Source organism: Puccinia triticina, chromosome 7A, assembly GCF_026914185.1.
Source record: "Puccinia triticina chromosome 7A, complete sequence".
Lineage (NCBI taxonomy): Eukaryota > Fungi > Basidiomycota > Pucciniomycetes > Pucciniales > Pucciniaceae > Puccinia > Puccinia triticina.
Window position 1 is genome coordinate 7,677,171 of NC_070564.1, and position 22,779 is coordinate 7,699,949.

Here is a 22,779-nt window from a genome sequence, read left to right on the forward strand (position 1 = left end):
CGCTATTGCAACACGGACCGTCGGGGAACTTGTACCGCAGTGCTACCATTGATTCATTGACATGTTTCGGAAATCCAGCGCTAAGAGCCTACCGCCACGAAGAAAGTATGACTTCTGTGTTGACCTAGTCCCCGGAGCCACACCGCAAGCAAGCCAGATCATTCTGCTTTCACCGGTGGAGAACCAGGCACTCGACACACTGATTGCGGAAGGACTGGCCAGCGGAACAATCTGACGGACCACGTCACCATGGGCGGCCCCATTTCTATTCACCGGAAAGAAGGACGGAAACCTTTGCCCCTGTTTTGACTACCAAAAACTCAACGCACTGACAGTGAAGAACCGCTACCCCCTTCCGCTGACCATGGAGCTGGTTGACAGCCTGCTAGACGTCGACACCTTCACAAAGCTGGACCTCTGCAACGCCTACGGAAACCTCTGAGTGGCAGACACTACCAAGATGGATGAATTTGCGATGTCGTATATTGATCAATTTTTTTTTATTATTCTTCTTGATACCCTTTTCTGTTTTCCATGTCTCCTTAATACCATTCTATAATCTCTCTCCTTCCCCTTGTGTTAGCTTCAAGCCACAGGAATCTTTTTTTTTGCCTGATAACATTCATAAATTTCTACATACACCATTCAATTCTTCCTGAAAAAAAGACATTGCAAGTTTTAGGATTAATCCAGGATGGCTGAGGGGTCTCCATTTTTTTTTTCTTTTTTTTTTACTTCAACAATTGATCTGTTATCAGAAGTCTACAAATTGACTTTTTTTTCAAAAAAGGAAAAACATTGACCCCTCACCTCTCTCATGATACCATCCTGCACACATTTTTAATTTGGTTGGTTGAACTTGCTCAAGATATTGCATATCATACTTGAAGTGCTACATGCATAGGAGGCCTTTTTGAAATTAGTTTACCATGGTTTAGCATATTTTTGTCAGGTTCTTTTTTTTATCTACTTTTGTTATCAACCACAGATTAATGAGGAATATTTCCACATAAAATTTTGTTGGACAATTTTTCTGAATATAAAACCCAGAAATAATGTTCTTGGGGTCACATCCATTATGCAGCAGCTGCAATCTGATCAGTTGCCAAATCTCACTACTTTGTTAGTTTCTTGGTAGTTCTGCAACTATATCTCAACACAGCCTGGGAATTTTTCCATGAAATTGGTACCAAAATTTTTAAAAGCCCCCATAGATTCATTGTGTACCTTGGATGACCACAAAACCCCCAAATGTAGCAGCCACAATGTGATCAGTTGCCAAATATCACTAATTTGGTAGTTTGTTGGTGTTTCTGCCACTATATCTCAACACAGCCCAGGAGTTCTTCCATGATATTGGTTTCAAAATGATCAATAGTCCCCAAGGATTCATTGTGTACCTTAAATGACCACAAAACTCCCTAATGTAGCCCCTACGACCTGATCAGTTGCCAAATATCACTAATTTGGTGGTTTCTTGGTGTTTCTGGCACTATATCTCAACACAGCCTGGGGGTTCTTCCATGATATTGGTATCAAAATTTTCAGTAGCCCCCAAGGATCCATTGTGTACCTTAAATGACCACAAAACCCCCAAATGTGGCAGCTACAATCTCATCAGTTGCCAAATCTCACTAAATTGGTAGGTTCTTGGTGTTTCTGCCACTATATCTCAACACAACCTGGGAGTTCTTCCATGATATTGGTTTCGAAATGATCAATAGTCCCCAAGGATTCATTGTGTACCTTAAATTACCATGAAACTCCCTGATGTAGCCCTACAACCTGATCAGTTGCCAAATATCACTAATTTGGTAGTTTCTTGGTGTTTCTGCCACTATATCTCAAAGCAGCCTGGGAGTTCTTCCATGATATTGGTACAAAAATTATCAAATGCCCCTGAAAAATTCATTGTGTACCTTGAATGAACACAAAACCCTCAAATGTAGCAGCCACAATGTGATCAGTTGCCAAATATCACTAATTTGGTAGTTTCTTGGTGTGTCTGCCACTATATCTCAGGCCAGCATGGGAGTTCTTCCATGATATTGGTACCAAAATGATCACATGCCCTCAAACATTCTTTGAGTATCTTGAATGACCACAAAACCCCCAAATGTAGCAGCCACCATGTGATCAGTTGCCAAATATCACTAATTTGGTAGTTTCTTGGTGTTTCTGCCACTATATCTCAGCCCAGCGTGGGAGTTCTTCCATGATATTGGTACCAAAATTATCAAATGCCCCTGAAGATTCATTGTGTACCTTGAATGACCACAAAACCCCCAAATGTAGCAGCCACCATGTGATCAGTTGCCAAATATCATTAATTTGGTAGTTTCTTGGTGTTTCTGCCACTATATCTCAGCGCAGCTTAGGAGTTCTTCCATAATATTGGTATCAAAAATGATCAAATTTCCTCAAAGATTCATTGAGTACCTGGAATGACCACAAAACCCCCATATGTAGCAGCCACAATGTGATCAGTTGCCAAATATCACCAATTTGGTAGTTTCTTGGTGTTTCTGCCACTATATCTCAGCGCAGCGTGGGAATTATTCACTGATATTGGTACCAAAATGATTAAATGCCCTCAAAGATGAATTGTGTAACTTGAATGACCACAAAACCCGCAAATGTAGCAGCTACAATGTGAATGCTTGCCAAATATCACTAATTTGGGAACTGATCATAGTGTGGCTGCTACATTTGGGGGTTTTGTGGTCATCCAAGGGACACAATGAATCTTCAGGGCCATTTAATCATTTTGGTACCAATATCATGGAAGAACTCCCATGCTGCGCTGAGATATAGTGGCAGAAACACCGAGAAACTACCAAATTAGTGATATTTGGCAATTGATCACATTGTGGCTGCTACGTTTGGGGGTTTTGTGGTCATTCAAGGTACCCAATGAATCTTCAGGGGCAATTGATCATTTTGGTACCAATATCATGGAAGAACTCCCATGCTGTGCTGAGATATGGTGGCAGAAACACCAAGAAACTACCAAATTCGTGATATTTGGCAACCGATCACATTGTGGCTGCTACATTTGGGGGTTTTGTGGTCATTCAAGGTACACAATGAATTCTTGAGGGCATGTGATCATTTTGGTACCAATATCATGGGAGAACTCCCATGCTGCACTGAGATATAGTGGCAGAAACACCAAGGAACTACCAAATTAGTGATATTTTGCAACTGATCACAGTGTGGCTGCTACATTTGGGGGTATTGTGGTCATTCAAGGTACAAAATGAATCTTCAGGGGCATTTGATAATTTTGGTACCAATATCATGGAAGAACTCCCATGCTGCGCTGAGATATAGTGGCAGAAACACCGAGAAACTACCAAATTAGTGATATTTGGCAATTGATCACATTGTGGCTCCTACGTTTGGTGGTTTTGTGGTCATTCAAGGTACCCAATGAATTTTCAGGGGCATTTGATCATTTTGGTACCAATATCATGGAAGAACCCCCATGCTGCGCTGAGATATAGTGGCAGAAACACCAAGAAACTACCAAATCAGTGATATTTGGCAACTGATCACATTGTGCCTGCTACAATTGGGGGTTTTGTGCTCATTGGAGGTACTCAATCAATCTTTGAGGGAATTTGATCATCTTGGTACCAATATCATGGAAGAACTCCCATGCTGCGCTGAGATATAGTGGCAGAAACACTAAGAAACTACCAAATTAGTGAGATTTGGCAACTGGTCAGATTGTAGCTGCTACATTTGGAGGTTTTGTGGTCATTTAAGGTACACAATGAATCCTTGGTGGCTATTGATCATTATGATACCAATATCAAGGAAGAACTCCCAGGCTGTGTTGAGATATAGTGGCAGAAACACCAAGAAACTACCAAATCAGTGATATTTGGCAACTGATCAGATCGTAGGGGCTACATTAGGGGGTTTTGTGGTCATTTAAGGTACACAATGAATCCTTGAGGGCTATTAATAATTTGGATCGCAATATCGTGGAAGAATTCCCAGGCTGTGTTGAGATATAGTGGCAGCAACACCAAGAAACTACCAAATTAGTGACATTTGGAAACTCATCAGATTGTAGCTGCTACATTTGGGTTATGTGGTAATTTAAGGTACAAAATGAATCTTTGGGGGCTATTGATCATTTTGATACCAATTGTGAAGCCCTGCACTTCCCTTGGGTTTCACAAGGTTACACGGGACTAACCCTTGATTACATCAGCTTATATTTCACTCTTAGCTATATAGTCTGAACTTCCCCGCTCCCCACCTAGCTCAGCAGAGACCCCGGACTGATCCCTCTCTCACTGAGCTAGGTAAGCTTCTCACTCCCTTTCTTCTCCTTCTTCTATGATTCATCTTGTATGTAGAGAGACCCCGGACTGATCCCTCTCTCACTGAGCTAGCTCTATGAAATAAAGCCCCAAGATTGTTTCTAGAACCGCTCCAAGGCCTCACTGCCTTGTCCCTCCGCCTCCAAACAGTGAAGGGTCTCCCAACCCTTACACCAATATCATGGAAGAACTCCCACGCTGTGTTGAGATATAGTGGCAGAAAGGGCCAGAAACTACCAAATTAGTGATATTTGGGAACTGATCACATTGTTGCTGCTGCATAATTGATGCGACCCCAAATAACTTATATTTTAAAATATTTCTGGGTTTTATATGCAGAAAAATTGTCCGATGAAATTTTATGTGGAAATATTCCTCATAAATCTGTGGTTGATAACAAAAGTGGATAAAAAAAAGAACCTGACAAAAATATGCTAAACCATGGTAAACTAATTTCAAAAAGGCCTTCTATGCATGTAGCACTTCAAGTATGATATGCAATATCTTGATCAAGTTCAACCAACCAAATTAAAAATGTGTGCAGGATGGTATCATGAGAGAGGTCAGGGGTCAATGTTTTTCCTCTTTTGAAAAAAAGTCGATTTGGAGACTTCTGATAACATCAATTGTTGAAGTAAAAAAAAAAAAGAAAAAAATTTGAGACCCCTCAGCTACCCTGGATTAATCCTAAAACTTGCAACGTCTTTTTTTCAGGAAGAATTGAGTGGTGTAAGTAGAAATTTATGAATGTTATCAGGCAAAAGAAAAAAAAAAATTCCTGTGGCTTGAAGCTAACACAGGCAGAAGGAGAGAGATTATAGAATAGTATCAAGGAGACATGGAAAACAGACAAAGGTATCAAGAGGAATAATAAAAAAAAAAAATTGATCAATATACGCTATCTTGATCAATATACGACATCGCAAATTCATCCATCTTGGTAGTGAGAGGGAGATGAGGATAAGATAGCGTTCATCTGCAAGGCAGGGCAATTCGCTCCGCTCACCATGCCGTTTGGACCCACAGGAGCGCTGGGATACTTTCAATACTTCATGCAGGACATGCTCCTTGGACAAATTGGAAAGGACACCACCGCATACCTGGATGACATTATGGTATACACACAGAAAGGCTCCAATCACAAGGCGGCGGTCAACAGAATCCTGGAGACCCTGAGCAAGCATCAATTATGGCTGAAACCGGAGAAATGTGAATTTTCAAAACCGGAGGTGGAATATCTTGGACTCTTAATTGCGTGGAACCGGATTAGAATGGAAGCCGCAAAGGTGAAGGCGCTGACAGAGTGGCCCGCACCGCGGAACGTTACGGAACTTCAGCGGTTCATCGGATTCTCCAACTTTTACCGCCGGTTCATTGACCACTTCTCGGGGAAGACCAGACCTCTACACGACCTGACCAAAGCAACAACCCCCTTTGTCTGGGATGACAAATGTAACTCCGCTTTTGAATGCCTAAAGACCGCTTTCACCTCCACTCCAATACTTAAGATTGCGGACCCGTACAAGCCGTTTATCCTGGAATGTGACTGCTCCGACTTCGCGCTTGGAGCAGTCTTGTCTCAAGTCTGCAACAAAGACAAAGAACTCCACCCCGTCGCTTACTTATCCCAATCATTGGTGCAGGCGGAGAAGAACTACGAGATCTTTGACAAGGAACTATTGGCCATTGTTGCCGCTTTCAAAGAGTGGCGGCAGTACCTGGAAGGAAACCCGCACCGCCTGACCGCCATTGTTTACACGGACCACCGGAACCTAGAAAGCTTCATGACCACCAAGGAGCTCACTCGGAGACAGGCGCGGTGGGCGGAGACCATGGGTTGCTTTGATTTTGAAATCATCTTCCGCCCGGGCCGCCAAGCCACCAAACCCGATGCCCTATCAAGAAGACCGGACCTAGCCCCCGCCCCTGGTGAAAAACTGACCTTTGGACAGCTGCTGAAGCCCAATAACATCACGGAGCGGACTTTTGCGGAGATATCGGAGTTTGAATCCTGGTTCAAGGACGAATCAATTGACTTGGCGGAGGCGGAGCACTGGTTTGAGGTAGACGTACTGGGGATAGACGCGGAGCACGGAGCGGAAAATGAACTGGCAATGGCTGATGCGGAGATCATTGCAAGAATCAGAGAATTGACCCCACTCGATGCCCAACTGACCGGATGGATGGAATCCTTGAAAACCCCCACAGGTAACCGGAACAGATACACGGAGACTGATGGCATCTTGTACGACAAAGGGCGGATAGTGGTACCGGCGGACCCAGCACTGCGGACCGAGATCCTGAAGAGCCGACACAACACCAAAGCGGCGGGCCACCCAGGCCGATCCCGCACCCTTGCCCTTGTCCGACGGAGTTTTGTGTGGAACGGCCAGAAGAAGTTCGTCAACCAATACGTGGATGGATGTGATTCTTGTCAAAGAGTTAAAGCCTCAACGCAACAGCCATTTGGGACACTGGAGCCGCTGCCAATTCCGGCGGGGCCGTGGACGGACATCAGCTATGACCTCATCACAGACCTACCTGAATCCCGCTCCTACGACAGCATACTGACTGTTGTTGACCGTCTGACAAAGATGGCACATTTTATCCCCTGCAGGAAGTCCATGAATGCGGAGCAGTTAGCGGACCTGATGGCAGAGCACGTTTGGAAACTCCACGGCACTCCGAAGACTATTGTTTCCGACCGAGGGAGCATTTTTGTATCCCAAATCACCCGGGAATTGGACAACAGACTTGGCATCCGCCTCCAACCATCTACGGCGTACCATCCAAGGACAGACGGACAGTCGGAAATCACAAACAAAGCGGTGGAGCAATATCTCCGCCATTTTGTGAGCTAACGACAGGATGATTGGGCTCCGCTCCTGGCAACGGCGGAATTTGCTTACAACAACAACGATCACACGTCAACAGGGGTGTCACCATTCAAGGCAAATTACGGTTTCAACCCATCGTACAGCGGAATTCCATCGGCGGGACAGTGTGTACCGGCAGTGGCGAAGCGACTCCGCCAGCTTGCAGAGGTACAGGACAAACTGAAGCACTGTCTAGAAGCGGCGCAGGAGGCCATGAAAAGCCAGTTTGACCGCGGAGTGCGGAAAACACCGGAATGGAACAGTGGAGACAAGGTTTGGCTAGATGGGCGCAATATTTCGACAACACGCCCCAGCCCCAAATTGGAACACCGCTGGCTTGGACCATTCCCAATAGCTAGCAGAATTTCAACCTCCGCTTACAAACTGACCCTTCCGCTTTCCATGCAGGGAGTCCACCCAGTTTTCCACGTGTCAGTACTCCGCAAACACAAGCCCGACGAGATCGCCCACCGACAGCGGCAGACCCCGGAGCCAGTAAAAGTCAAGGCGGAGATAAGTGAGAGGTTGACGGAATACTGGACAGCCGGCGGAGAGGGCGGACGACTCAATACCTTGTCAGCTGGCGCGGATTTGGACCGGCGGAAAATTCTTGGGAGCCAGAGGCGAACTTGAAGAACAGCGGAGACCTATTGGCGGAGTTTAACTCGAAATTTCCGGAGGCGGCGGCCAGGCATCGGAGGACGCGGAGAAGAAAGTGAGAGGGCAAGCTTTTTCCCACTGGGTTTTTTAATGCTGCCCGGGGACAGAATGCAGAGCCAAAAGAGGAGGATTTTTTTTTTTTTTCTCATTGACCAACCAGAAAAGGGGGCGGCTTGGGCATTAAAGGGGGGATAATGTTATGAGCCGTAGCACGGGCTCCGCAGCGCAGACTCACATGTACATAGACTACACGTACATGTCACGGACCATACTCAAGGTTCGAGAGGCTGGAGATCCAAGCCTCTTCCTCATCCTGCAATCTACCATCTTGGATGCAGAACCCAGACCCCATCTTCCTCTCCACAGAACAGACCTTAACAAAGGAGAGGCTTACCTCTCAAGTCACACCATTCACCAGGGGAGATTTTGACGCACTCTCCAGAGAGTGCCATACTGTACCCTTTTTCCATAACTGTGCTGGATGCCTTTGATGAAAGTAGGGTAAGAATTAATGAAAAACTCTGGAACTAATCCACAAATGAACTTAAAGTGATCCTGGATTCATGCAGAAACCATCCAGAAGTCATGCAGAAGTCAACTGGAATGCAACTGGAACACAGTTGAAACCACTAAGACACAATGGTCACAATCAAATCATAATTCAATTTGAACTGTTTGTTAATTGAGATGAATTATTGGGGTTCAATTCATGTTATTTATATGCACATGAAGTTGTTCATTGTTTTCACTTTGCTTGTAACTTTCATGTGTGTGTCTGTAAGTTTGTTACAAATTGCAGGTTGGGCCTCCCGCAGATCAAAAACATGTACACCCCTGTTAGAATGATGTGAAAGGCCTATCTGAATTGGCATGTTTCCCTAAAGAAGGCCGGTGTAAGACTCAAAAGGTGTTGTGTGACCCTTTTGCTGAATGGCAAAAGGAATGGATGAGGTGCAGGCTCTGCCTTTCTGTATATCAGAAAACAAGACCCCCAAGGTAAGCTTGGCAATTTATTTTGTGATAGGATATGTTCAAAGATGAGATATATAAGAGGATTGTTGTCAATGTCCAAGGTTGATGGTGTTACTGATGTATGGTGACTTGATGTATCGAGTGGGGTTTGAACCTAGGTCCTTGACCTGGGGGTATATAAGTTCAGAAAGTGAGGGGTGATGAGGGTGAGAGGGAGCTAAGCTTAACCAGGAGTGGAACCGGGGACTGCTTACTGGTGAAAGGTATAAGAACTGAGTGGTGATATAAATTTCAAATAAAGTGTGAAAGGTATGTGAACTGAGTGGTGATATGAACTGATGGCTGTAATATGGGATAGAGGATAATATGAGTTGTGATAAGTGAGTAGTGGATATAGACTCCGGATGGCATGAGGAGGGAACAACTGGCAGGCAGAGGCCTCCTTATATAGACAATGATGAGGGAATTTAGCTCCAGGTGAGCAGCTTTGAGGGAATTTGGCTGGTGAGAAAGTACAACTGAGGGATTTTAGCTAGACTATCTACAATGTGTCCCTTTGATATGCAAACAGGATCATATATTGGGTTTGCAACTAACCTTGGACAGATCACAAAAATCAAAAAATTGCAAATCCAATAATCAGTATTTGCCAAAAGTTTCTGCCCAGTGTTTTTACCAATTTCACTTTTCTAACTTCTGATGTCTTTTATCATTTCATGTTTTGGACCGATTCCCAATCATTGCTTCATTCACATCATCCAAGCACCGCTACACTCTTCCCTTTCTGCAGCTGTGTTCACCTACAATCTTCTACTCCAGTTCAATTCAAATTATAATGTTGTTAGGCTCAAATCAAAGTATGGTCAGCATGTACCTCCAATCGTTGCATCACGCCCCAGGAAACCCTCAATTAGGACACAGTCAAGATGATCATTCAAACAGCTCTTCAAAATCTTCTGAATCTCCCAAATCCCCTCTTCCTCACAATGTCATTTCTCAATTTTCAACCTCGGCTCCAGCTCAATTGCCAACCCCAGCTCCAACTGAGGTTGATCATTTCATTTTCCTTCCTACATGTTCTTACCAATTGCTGACCAAACCTTTCTTTTTTCAGGTGTTTCCATTTGAATGCCATATCTCATACGCGCTATACTTGGAGCAGCAAAACCAAAAGAAGGAGATGACCTGGAAACCAGCCAAATCAAACAATCCTAAGCTCTCATTTCTGATCAACCCAAATGAACTTGCCTTCAAGGAGTTCAAAAAGGATGTTGTGTCAGCGTGTAATGCCGCTCTTTTCGGTGTTGATAAGACAATTGCAAAAGCTGGCAAGAAAGGCATTCCAGCAATTGAATGGAAAGCGTTTATCCCAAATCATCGAGTTCATCCAAAGTCTCATCCAATCAATCTTGCAAATCCAGCTGATTATCGCCGTTGGATTGAGCTGATATCATCAAGACCCACTCCACGAAGGGCGGGAGTGTTCCCGAGTCAAGAAAACCCAAACAAGAAGAAAGTCAAGGCCCACCACGAGAGCCTGATTGCAAAGACGAACCATCGACTCAATGTAAAGAAGGCTCAAGTGACCAGGCAGGCGTTGATAACAACAATGATGAAGAAATGGATGATGATTCAGACAACAAGGGTTTGGTGATCCAAGATCAAGAGCTCTACATGTCCCAAATTTACGCAAGATACGGCATGAATAAAGATTACGACCGCTTCAATCCTGCCTATCCACATCTGACCAATGTTTCAAAGTACCTCCCTTTGACAGATGGTAATGTGCGCAAGTGGGCAGATGTGTTGGTGAGTCCTTGTTTCATTGCTTGATTGTTCATCTCATATCTGAAATAAAATCTCCCTTTCAGCTTGCAAGAAAAACTGGGGTCTTGCTTTTATCCCCTCCTTCCAATCTTGTATTCTGAACCGTCACAAAGAAGCCTGTGGCCCCGGCGCCACCTGCAGGATCTCAAACACACAATAGGGGGCTTCAAAATTGATCCAGGAAGCGTTCCAGGTCCAAACTCCAGGAAAGCCAAAACACAGCCAAAAAATAATTCCTGGAGGTTCTACATTGAGACCCCCAGAAAGAGGAACTTCCTGCATTTGAACCCAGAAAAACAAGACCTGGAAATGATTATCAGTTTTAACATGTTTTGTCCCATGCCTTTGGGGTCCCCAAAGGACCAGCTCCTTCCCCCCACGCAACCACAAGTTTATCTGACCTCATCGGACTTTCTTGCACATTTTTTCTTTTTTTCATCAGAAGTTTCAAATGGGCTCAAACTGAAACAATTCTGACTGCTCTAATTGTTGTCGACTGGGAGGGACTTTCCCTGCTGAAAACCATATAAGGCAGTTGACCGGGAGAATTCCCTCCCAGATGACTGCCTGATATGGCTGTTGGCCGGGAGGGACTCCTCCCGGTCGACTCTTGTATGTATGTGGTTATTGACCGGGAGGTACTGCTCCCGGTCGACTGCCTTATATGGCTGTTGACCCTGAGGTACTGTACTACTGCTCCAGTCCCTCCCGGATGACTGCTCGATATGGCTGTCAACCGGGAGGGACTCCTTCTGGTTCCTCCCGGTTGACTCTTGTATGTATGTTATTGTTGACCGGGAGGTACTGCTCCCGGTCGACTGCCTTATATGGCTGTTGACCGGGAGTTACTGCTCCCGGTCAACTGCCTTTTATGGCTGTTGACCGGGAGAGACTCCTCCCGGTCAACTCTTGTATGTATGTGGTTGTCAACCGGGAGGTACTGCTCCCAGCCAACTGCCTTATATGGCTGTTGACCGGGAGGGACTCCTCTGGGTTGAGTCTTGACTGCTTGATATCACTGTTGAGCGGGAGGTACTTTCTAGCATGGCGGGCGGTGTACAAAAATTTGCTCGAAGCTAGTGTGCGGTGGTGGGAAAGATGATGTAGGGGTGTCAGAAAAAAAGGCGGGGGTCCAGGGTTTGAGAAGAAAGGTGGGATTTATCCTCTTTTGTCCTCTTTTAATTTCCTGATTTCCTGTTTTCCTGGATGTCCTGGAATGGCATAGGAAGAAGGAGATCAGGTCCACAGGAAGCGTTCCAGGTCGCTCATTTTTCCTGGAAACTCCGACCTGGAACGCTTCCTGGATCAATTTTAAAACCCCCTAATCTGTTGTTCATTTCAACTGTGGTGACGGTGCTGCTTGAAAAAGCAGTTGAAGAACACAGGCCACCTCAATCAGCTGACACCTCCAAGCCTAATCCTCGCTGCCTCTTGCCTGACATACTTCGAACTCATACGATTGGTGACTATGTTGCCTTCATCGGGTGTGACTCTACTGAGGTTGAAGATCTCACCAACATACTAAAACCAAATGGTTTCAGCTCTTACAAGAATTTTGGCTCATCTCACTTAGACAATGACTCTCTCCTTAAGTTTGGCCTTAGCTTGGGCATTGTTATTCAACTCCCAGATAATGTTGCAAACTTTTCTAGACACCTAGTACAAGCCTGCCATCCCTGGGTACCGCAGGCATGTTACCTGTTACCTCATTTGGCTGGGAGGTAATGAGGTAACGTCCCAGGGTACCCCAGCCATAACATTAGGATTTCACAAAACAACTGAAGATCGTCATTGTGTTACCTCGAGGTAATCAAAAGTGTTACCCAGGTAACCAAAAGTGGTACCCAGGTAACCAAAAGTAGTACCCAGGTAACAAAAAAGCAAGACAAGCGTTACCCAGGTAACCAAAGGTTTCACCCAGGTAACTAAAGGTGCTACCCAGGTAACGACAGGTGTTACCCCAGTAACCAAAGTTGTTACCCAGGTAACCAAAGGTGTTACCTGGCTAACCAAAGTGGTTACCCAGGTAACCAAAGGTGTTACACAGGTAATCAGAAGTGTGACCCCAGTAACTGGAAGTCTAAAACTAGACACAGGATTTATGTTTTTGGTGGAGTAGTGATTCTCACAAACTCCAGTCGCAGAATTAGTAGAATCCGCGACTGAATGCCTGGTTTTGCCGGACCACATGCATGACTCGGGTGAGGACGGTTGAGTACATAAAAAAATAGATATTTTTATGGATCCAGTCATATGATTTATGTTTTTGGCGGAGGAGTGACTCTGCCAAAGTCCAGTCGCGGAATTAGCAGAATCCACAACTGGATGCCTGGTTTTGCCGGACCTCATGAATGAACGGGGTGAGGGTGGTTGATTACATAAAAACATAGACATTTCTATGGAGCTAGACACATGATTTATGTTTTTGGCGGAGGAGTGACTCTGCCAAAGTCCAGTTGCGGAATTAGCGGAATCCGCAACTGGATGGCTGGTTTTGCCGGACCACATGCATGACCGGGGTGAGGGTGGTTGATTACATAAAAAAAAGACATTTTTATGGATCCAGTCATATGATTTATGTTTTTGGTGGAGGAGTGATTCTGCCAAAGTCCAGTCGCGGAATTAGCAGAATCCGCGACTGGATGCCTGGTGTTGCCAGACCAATGACCGGGGTGAGGGTGGTTGATTACATAAAAAAAAATAGAAATTTTTATGGATCCAGTCATATGATTTATGTTTTTGGTGGAGGAGTGACTCTGCCAAATTCCAGTCGCGGAATTAGCAGAATCCGCGACTGGATGCCTGGCTTTGCCGGACCACATGCATGACCGGGGTGAAGGTGGTTGATTACTTAAAAAAATAGAAATTTTTGTGGGGCTAGACTAGGGATGGGCCTTTGTACCTGGGTACCCGCCACATGTGCGGGTACTACCCTAAATTATAACCCAAGTTAGATACCCGCACCCGCACCTGCACCCACTAAAGCGGGTCAAAGCATGTACCCGGGTACTGGTTTGCAGGTACCCGGGTTCAGGCGGCGGGTAACTGTTGTTTTATCCTTTTTTGCTGGCAAGAAAATGCTCCTGAGTATTTATTACTAACCAATTTAAGAGCTATCTACCTCAACAATCTCCTCATTCTTCTTACCTTTTCCCTTGCCTTTTTGTATCTCTTTTCTCCTCTGTTCCATCTTCCATGTACGCAACATGCCAGTTTGTATCTTACTGTTTTTCGAGTAGAAAGAAACTGCCATTCCTCAAGTGAGAGAGGAGTCACTGAGGCGGTGATGCCTCACTGAAACATAATCCCGACCGAAGTTGAATGATCGCTTGTTGTCCACCGTAGTTGCTGTTTCATACACAAGTTGTCAGATGGTTGTTTCAAAAATATAAGATAGAGAAAAAAACATACCTGGACAACTGAGGACATCCAGTGCCATCTGGAGCAGGCCTCCATGATTATTTCCCGCACGCCCTTGGGCAATCCACCACTTTAGAGGGTTCACCTGCTGCCCTTCATCATCCAAATTTAACCCTCCAGCAAGCCACATAGTGAGTGGATTGCTCAATGCAGTGCCTGTGCGTGCTTCAGAAGCACCACTCAGCCGGGAAAGAACACCTGTCTGAGGCTGGCGTGCAGATATTAGCAAGATATTAGCAGGCTAGAATAACAATAAGATTGAAATGATCAAAGAAAGTTGCTTCGGTTTCACTCACCTTTGGGCGGGGATCGGGTCTACTTGGAGGTGGCTGAGTTAGAGGTTTGTACTGACTTTCCCAAATGTCTCTGGCAAGTTGCACGGCCTCAGAAATCCACTTTGTGTAAGAATCAAAAGTGGTTGTGAAACCCTTTTGCTGAATGGAGAAGGGGATGATGGAGGTGCAAACTCTGCCCTTCTATGCTATCAGTCATCAAGACCCACCAAGCTATGCTTGGCAGGTTTTATTCAAGTGATAGGTCTGGTCTAATTCCAGATGAAGTTGTTCAATGACATGTATGTGAGATTTTTGAGAGTGAGTTCAGTAGTTATTTGCAAATATACGGGATGTAATGATGTGTGGTGGTGATGGTAAGTGTGAAGGGTGGTATGTAAATAACTGGTGAGTACTGAGCTGAGGAGCTGAAAACTGGGGAGGAGAGAGCTCCTTATATAGACAAAAGTGGAGCCCCAGAGGGGCTTGTGGGTTAGGGTTTCAACTAATCTAGACAACAGTGTGAGGGATTTTAGCTGGTGGGAGTAGATACAGATGATGTCATAATATGTCAAGGGTACATAAATGATGTCAGAAGAATGCAGTAGGGCCGCATGAAGGCTGCGTAAAGTGACAGTAGACTGCATGAGTTGACAGGTGGATGCAGGGGGTGCATAAATGAAGTCTGAGGCTGCAGAGTCAGTGTGCAATGACATCATAATATGTAAATAGAAGAGTACTTGATAATACGTAATGACTGTAGTCTGATGGGGAGATGTATGTTTGTATCCTGTGATGTGTATAAGCATAATGCTGTGATCCTTGACTTGAGGCTTGTGACAGGCTGGTGACTGGGCATGTTGAACGTGTGATGGGTGTCCAGTGTACAAAGAAGTGTAGGTTCCAATCCAGTGGGGTTCAGGTGATGCTTCCAGTGGTGACTAGGAGTAAAATTGGCCGTAGAAACCATTTCTGAGGTCTGTTTGATGGTATCTTGATGCGTATTACAAGTAAATATATGTATGAGAAAAACTTTTGATTTTTCACTTTTCTGTCTACCACGTTGGGTTCTCACTTTGCCAGTTTGAAATATTCATCTTTAAAAGATGGGTGCAGAACTTGGGAATTACAAAGTAAGTTGTGTTTATCAGTTTTTATGTCAAAGGTTAATTTATAATAAAACTTACTCATAGCAACCCGGTACAGCGGTGAGCAATCCGTAAGGGTATAGTATTTGTTTGTCAGACAAAGGCCTGCACGGCAAGCATTCCTCAAGGCCGCGGGGTATACATCACGCTGATCAGAAATGATGCTCAATAAGTGACTGGTGATTTGGTTGATGAAGACAACCACTTGTGATATTTGCGCCCCGCCACGAGTTGAGACCATAAGGGTTATTTCATAGAAGGGTTCTAGTATGCTGACAAGGTTGCGTGCCAAGTTGAGATAAATTTGGTTGATGTGATAAGCTCAATCAGTGCTGTGTCGCTTATCCTTCTGCCACTCAAGACTGCATACCAAAATGTTAGTATGTTTGGATTGAGTGGGAAAATAACTACTCACATCGCCGCCGAGCATCATTTGATACTGGAGAGTTGCACCTGGTCCTGACTTCCCGCTCAACATTGTGTGGTGTCAAACATTCCTTCTCTTGACAGATCTCCACAAAGAGCGCCTTGGAGTTTGGCGACTTGTTCAGCTTTCGCAAAATCACTCGGAACTAGCAATACATATCAGTAATTTTCTGGAATTTTGAAAACAGGAAATAACAGAATACCTTTGCCAAGCTCTCCTTGCATGATTGGGAAGTGTATACATCATCATTGTCTTTGTTGCTCAAATCATTGATGTCGCCAGTTTCAAGTTTGAGTTCTTGATCATCAATGGGATTCATAATACACCCAGAGTTGATTGGATCATTGGATAAGTCTTCATCGGAGTCTTCATTGTTCAAATGGGTACCTTCGTTGTAGTTACCTGTGTATGGTTAGCAAAAAATCAGCAGAGTTCACCTGCAAAAAGAGAAGAACATACATACAACTCAATCTGGTGTTCTGTGTCCTCTTCATCATCTTGGTCGGATTCATCCAAGTCCATGCTCTTGTCAAAGTTGTCCTGCCCACTGTTTTTCTTCTTGTGGCTTCCAAAAGGGCGCAAAATGACTTGAACAATCAAATTCAAGATATGCGCGAAAAAATCGAACCCATTTGGTCTCGCCGTGGAATCGAGCCCACTTGAACTTCTTGATTTCATTCACCATTGTTTGATTAATTGTGGCGTTATCGGTGACTATACCACAGACCTGCAAGAAAAAAAGCGATTAATCCCAGTAATAGATGAAGATAGTAACTCTGACATGCTTACCTTGTTTTTTAAACCAAATTTTTCAACAATTATCCGGACGGTGTCAGCCAAATAGGCACCTGTGTGTCTGTCTTTTAACCTAACAAAGTCAAGAGGCATTGACTCCAATTCAAAGTCCCCATTTTCTTGTTGAACCAAGCAATATATTACGGTTCCTAGGATATCAAACCCATTAGGGGACTGCCAGGCATCAAGGCCTAAGTACATGGCGCCTTGATGACTCTAGCAATAAGTAAAAACATAAAAATTAGTAAAAATCAGCAACATAAAAAAGAAAAAAAGAACAAACTTTGAATGATTCAATGAGAGACTCCTGTACCAACGTATAAAGCCTGAATATGTCATGGGACACCGTCTTTCGTGTAGGTAAATTTCTCAGGACAATCGGATGCAGAATGTTTCAATGTGCGCCCTTGCCAAGAGCTATGAAAAGTCGAGCAGTTTCAGCGCACCAGATTGCACAGAGCTGGGGGACCTAATCAATAAACCATTCAGTCCTTATTGAGTGAGATGAGAAAGAAGCGATTGGATTGACTTACCTCTTGCGGATCTATATCACCGGTTCCAGATAAACCAAGTGCAGCAAGTTTGAAATTATCATTCACTGCTTGTTGCTTCTTGAGGCAACCAGCAACATGCTTTGAGGGGTTAGTCGGAGACGTATTGTATGTAGGGCGGTGGATTTTTGAGCCAGAGCTGCAGTTTACGACATGAGAAGTGATGAGTGGAAGTAATTGGAAAGAATTCCAGAAAAGAAACTACCCACCTCTTACACAAGAATGCAATCATCCTGCGCCTGTGTTTGTCGAGTTGGTCAGAAAGCATGGGCGGGTCATAGTACGCATAGGCTGAACTGTTGGAATTGCTGTGCAATTTACGTGCCCAATCTGGAAAATGAAAAAATTTGTCAGTTTTTCACTTGTTTAGCAATAAAGATTAAAGGTGGAGCTTGCAAGGTATTAACTGAGCTCTTTATCATCGGAAATTTGATGAGTTGTTGACTCTTGAGTACTTGCGGGAGTCGTGCTATCATGGTATGTCAGTTGCTGTTCTTGGTCTGAATGTTCAGTGAGATCGGACACAGTCGGTTTCTTTCTTCTAGCGACTCTTTTAGAATTAGGAGAGCTACTGGGGTCAGAGGTTTGTGGAGATGATTTGCAGCGCTTCTTGCTTTTGGGCGCCATGACCATATCAGATTTGTGCTGAGGAGGGTACTGAGTATATTGGTTGGTGGGGCCAGGACCTGGTACCAAGTGTGGTTTCACAGGATATGTACATATATGTCACAGGAAAAATGCATATACTTGGTTGTTGCGCAACAACCACGGGTCCCCAATTGGTTCCCCCGCCCAGTGGCAGAAATGGGCAGGTACCCGGGTGGGTACCCACCGCTTTTTTTTTGGCAAAACCAGATACCCGCACCCGCACCCGGCACCCGCTGGCGGGTACTAGGACATGTCAGCAGGTACCCACCAATGGGTGCCTAGTACCCACCAACGGGTACCAGGGCCCATCCCTAAGCTAGACACATGATTTATGTTTTTGGCGGAGGAGTGATTCTGCCAAAGTCCAATCGCGGAATTAGCAGAATCCACTACTGGATGCCTGGTTTTGCCTGACCACATGCATGATCCGGGTGAGGGTGGTTGATTACATAAAAAAATAGACCTTCTAATGGATACAGTCATATGATTTATGTTTTTGGCAGAGGAGTGATTCTCCCAAAGTCAAGTCACGGAATTAGCAGAATCCGCGACTGGATGCCTGGTTTTGCCAGACCACATGCATGACCGGTGTGGTAAGACTAATCCGCTTACAAACACATCAAAAATAGGGAAAAATTCATATAATACAAGTATATTAAAGTCTCAGATTTGTAGAAATAAAATTCAAGGGTTTCCCCTACAATAAGCTAAAACAAAAAAAAAATCAGAGGTTTTCCCTCATACAAAAAAGCCTGACAAAAGGCCAAGGTTTTGCACCAAACCAGCCTAATAACAACAACAGAGTCTGCAGAAAAAAACCCAAAAGCGCCTGCACCCAGCCACCTAGCGCAGCAAGCTGATGCACCGTGGCCCAACACCCATCCCTGTCTAGCAGGGTTAAAAAGCCTTGGGAGGAAGAACCCCAGCCCTAAAGCACAAGGGGGGCCCACAAATATCCCCTGCCAGACTGCGCAAATGCAACAGCGGATGGGGGTGAGACGCCCCTGGCTGGAATTACAGCTTGTGGGTCGCCTGAGGAAAATCACACCGAGCCCACCTCTCCTTTTATAATCCCTCCTCCTTGCCCATTACTCCCAAAACATCCACCCAACAACAATGCAGACCTCAAGCCACGACCATACACCACTAAAACTCTTGCCGCGGGCGTTCTCTGAACATTGTCGCCCGACCAACCAACAACAATCCACATCTCGTAACCATGGCTCCGACCCCTCAAACACGCCCTCCCCATTGACTTACGTGCAACCCAATCAATACAGTCTAACCCTTTGCTCATTTCCCCTGAGCCGGCCAGACCCTTCAAGCCTCACCTTGGCCCTCGCAGCAAGCCCTCAAGACCACCTATGATCCTCCACATCTGCTCCAAATATACCGCCGTCGGCCGGAAGGAAATCATCCACTTCTTCTACTTCTATGCCGTCGTCACCCTCTCCTAATTCTTCCTCAACAGCAGACTCATTCCCTCTAGATCTCAAATCTACCCTGTTTGTCTCCTCCCCCCGCTTTCACCCAAACCTGTGGCAAAAAAATAACTGACCTTGTTTTCCCCCAGTTTTTTGCCGCATTTGAGACCAGCATGCTCTTGGCTACCTCCTGGTGTCTGCCAGTCAACAGTTTCGTCGGCTTCCAATTTGCCAAAGACTGCACACCCCTAAGCTTATGGGTCAGTGGTCTCCCAATAGAGAGAGAGCAGCCAAAGCACGAGACTGAAATTTTGACCTTGAATCTGTGAATGGATGAGACAGTTGCTACAAGGGAGCTGTTTGGCGGTGTTCAGTCTGACGTTTTTTGTCGTGATAGCAACGTTCAACTCGCTGGCCTCCTTCTTGCCCTCCCAGCCAACAATGCTGTGGATCATCATGTACATCTTCAACGGGGCCTGCGTAGCCATCTACGTGATCCTCCAGCTCTTGCTTGTCGTCCGCACCCTCAATGACCGCTGGCCAATTGGCAACATCCTCTTCAGCCTCGGTGTTGAGGGGTGTGCAAACTCCAAACCTGGAGTGCCAGGGGAGTCAAGAGGTGGAGTGCGGGAGCAATGACACGTCAAGGGTTTTTCTCTTCAGTCACAACAGATTAAGAGTTGACTCCTCGCACTGTCACTAGCCTATCAGATCCACTCTTTGGATACTGGATCGTTGAATGGTAAACACTCGTCAAGACAAAACTGAACTTCAAGGACCTCTACCCCCTCCAACTCGAGCAAAAAGGCCAAAGCAGACGAAAGCCTACAAAGCTCTACTTGCTCTTCCTCCACTACCACCGTCTCCCCTGCCGGAATTGGACACTCCAGCGGCTACCCAAGTACAGCGAAACAAGGACCCTATCTCTTCTGAAACGCATTCATCCTCCGTGTTCAAACTCGAAAGTCAAATCAACGGCAATTTTCCGTACATACCAAATCACCTTTTTAAACCTCTACTCGTCCGGACCCGGGTACCTACAGATCAAAGCTTGACCCTAGACGATTTATCCGTCTTATTTTACCAACTCAAACTATCCAATTTCCAAGCCTCATTTTCTACAATGTCTTCTTCGAATTCGGGAGCCATTGAGATCACGCCCCGCGCAAAATTCTTATCAGAACCGATCAAGTACAAAGATTCAATTGAAATGCTCCTGGCAGACGGTTCGAATTTTAATCAATGGAAAAGAGCCCTGAATCGGACCATTTGTTTAACACTTGGACATACAAATTTTTTTGATACTTGCCCGGTTCTAACCGCACAGGAATCTGCTTCTTTGTTATTTTTAATCCAAGTTACTGTACACGATGAACTTTCTTCAATGGCGGATTCGGCAGCAAACGCTATCGAGGCCTTTGAAGCAATTCAGACAAACTTCCAAGGTTCCCTTCGATTTCGCCAGATCGATCTGCTCAACAAAGTTTTTGAACTCAAGGCTGCTGATCCCCCGGCCGACCTTGCGCAACTCCAGACAAGATTCAACAATCTCTTCCAACTCTTCTCTGATCTTAAGAAGGTTGGAGTCACGCTGAGCCCAGTCCTTGAGTCACTTTTTGTCCAGATTATCATCCCAGCACCAACAACGATGACGCGCTCTCAATTCTATCAAACAATCTCTCTTCAACTTGGCAACAAAACAGATGCTACCGCTTGCGAGGTACAAACAATAATAAACTCGACGTACGGGGAGGCAGCCCGTTTTGATACCCAGGGCTCGGCGCAGGGTACCATCTTCCGCACTTATCAAGCTCTGCAGCCACCAATTTCACGAGGGAACCAGATCAACCGACACCTACCATCAGGATCAAATAGACCTTCACAAAATCCCCTGACTCGACCAAACAACAATCAAGCTCCGCCAAATCAACGGAAGATGCCGACAGGTGACGACGTTATTGCGGCAATCAGCAATATTTGCCGCGGTAATCCTGCTCCTCCTCCGCATCTATTGGCACGGAACAACTCGTGCGGTTATTGTGGCGGCGAGGGACACTGGCGCTCAAACTGCCCAGTGTTACGTGAGGATGCACACCTCCCGCCGCCAATCCCATCTGGTCTCCCCGCTTCCGGTTATGCCCAACCACCTGCACCCCAATCTTTGGCGAACATTTGATCAATCACCGGACCAACAAACGGAGGGGCGGGGGTTGATGGCGCTGTTGTGGACTCTGGGGCGACCACTCACGTGAGCGGATCTTTCCTTTATTTTTCTTCCATGATCCCGCTCAAACAAGAATTGAAGCTAAATCTGGCTTCAAATGATGCATTGATGATTGCGACTCATAGGGGGAACCTGCGAATATCGAGTGGAGATGGGACCTGGGAGATTCCGGCAGTCCTTTACAGCCGGAAAATGACGGGAACCATTCTTAGCTTGGGACAGCTTCTCGATTCCGGTTTCATCCCATCTTTCTCTCAAAACAACGATCTTTTTCTTCATTCGCCCTCATGTATTATATTTGCCCCTTACCAAAACAGAACCTGGACCATTGGCTCTATAATTGCGACATCTCCAACAGTGCAGGCGGTGACTTGATCACAATATACCATTAATCAAGACCAATCCCATTCGACTCCCCACACTCCTCAAGAACCACTCTCCGAGTCATATTACTGGCACTGTAAACTCGGACACGTCTCAGATGATGTTGTAAAATCATTTCTCAAGCTATATGTCCCTTCCTTCAATCTCAAGTCTTGGTCACCATTTGTATGTGAATCCTGTCGGACATCCAAAAGCGAGAGCCGTCGAGCAAAAATTCCGGAAATAATCCCCCGGGATTCCAAGCTTGCTCTCCTGGTCTCTGACGTTCTGGGACCTTTAGATCCGGACATCCACGGAAACCGCTATATCCTCACCGCTCGAGATCATCACACCACCTATTCCTTCGCCATTCCAATGAAGACCAAGGCTGAAGTTGTCCCACATCTTATTTCTCTCATCCGAACATTGAGGAAACGATTTGGTTTGGCACCAAAATTTTTACGATGCGACAATGCTCAGGAATACCACTCAATAAACTTGTCTTCAGCTGCATCGGAACTCGGCACTCAAATCATCTTTTCATCTCTGTACACCCCCAAACAAAACGGTGAGGCGGAACGTCTGAACAGAACTCTGGGCGACATGGCCCGGACAATGCTCCTTCAGTCTAAACTCCCTCAAAACCTCTGGTCTTATGCATATACATGCGCATGCTGGATCGCAAATCGAATACCCAACTCAAGAATAAAAGATTTGACTCCACTGAAACTCTGGTCTGACAAGGACCCACATCCTTCATCAATTTTTCCATTTGGGACACTTGCTTCAGTTCATATTCCAAAAGAAAAACGACGGAAGCTCGACGTTCGAGGTT

The 22,779-nt window shown here is 45.3% G+C and overlaps 2 protein-coding genes across 2 annotated transcripts; both read left to right on the plus strand.

Annotated features, from left to right (window-relative positions):
- Window positions 1-9,713: 9,713 nt before the first annotated feature.
- On the plus strand, window positions 9,714-10,773 carry PtA15_7A829 (uncharacterized protein; the record flags this gene model as incomplete). The annotated part of the gene is made up of 4 exons (XM_053171475.1): window positions 9,714-9,893; window positions 9,960-10,226; window positions 10,304-10,654; window positions 10,717-10,773. 4 exons carry the CDS (start codon window positions 9,714-9,716, stop codon window positions 10,771-10,773), a joined length of 855 nt encoding a protein of 284 aa, XP_053022653.1.
- Window positions 10,774-19,049: 8,276 nt separating this feature from the next.
- On the plus strand, window positions 19,050-19,390 carry PtA15_7A830 (uncharacterized protein; the record flags this gene model as incomplete). The annotated part of the gene is made up of 2 exons (XM_053171477.1): window positions 19,050-19,193; window positions 19,241-19,390. The coding sequence occupies 2 exons, from the start codon at window positions 19,050-19,052 to the stop codon at window positions 19,388-19,390; spliced, it is 294 nt and encodes a 97-aa protein (XP_053022654.1).
- Between the last annotated feature and the right edge of the window lie 3,389 nt (window positions 19,391-22,779).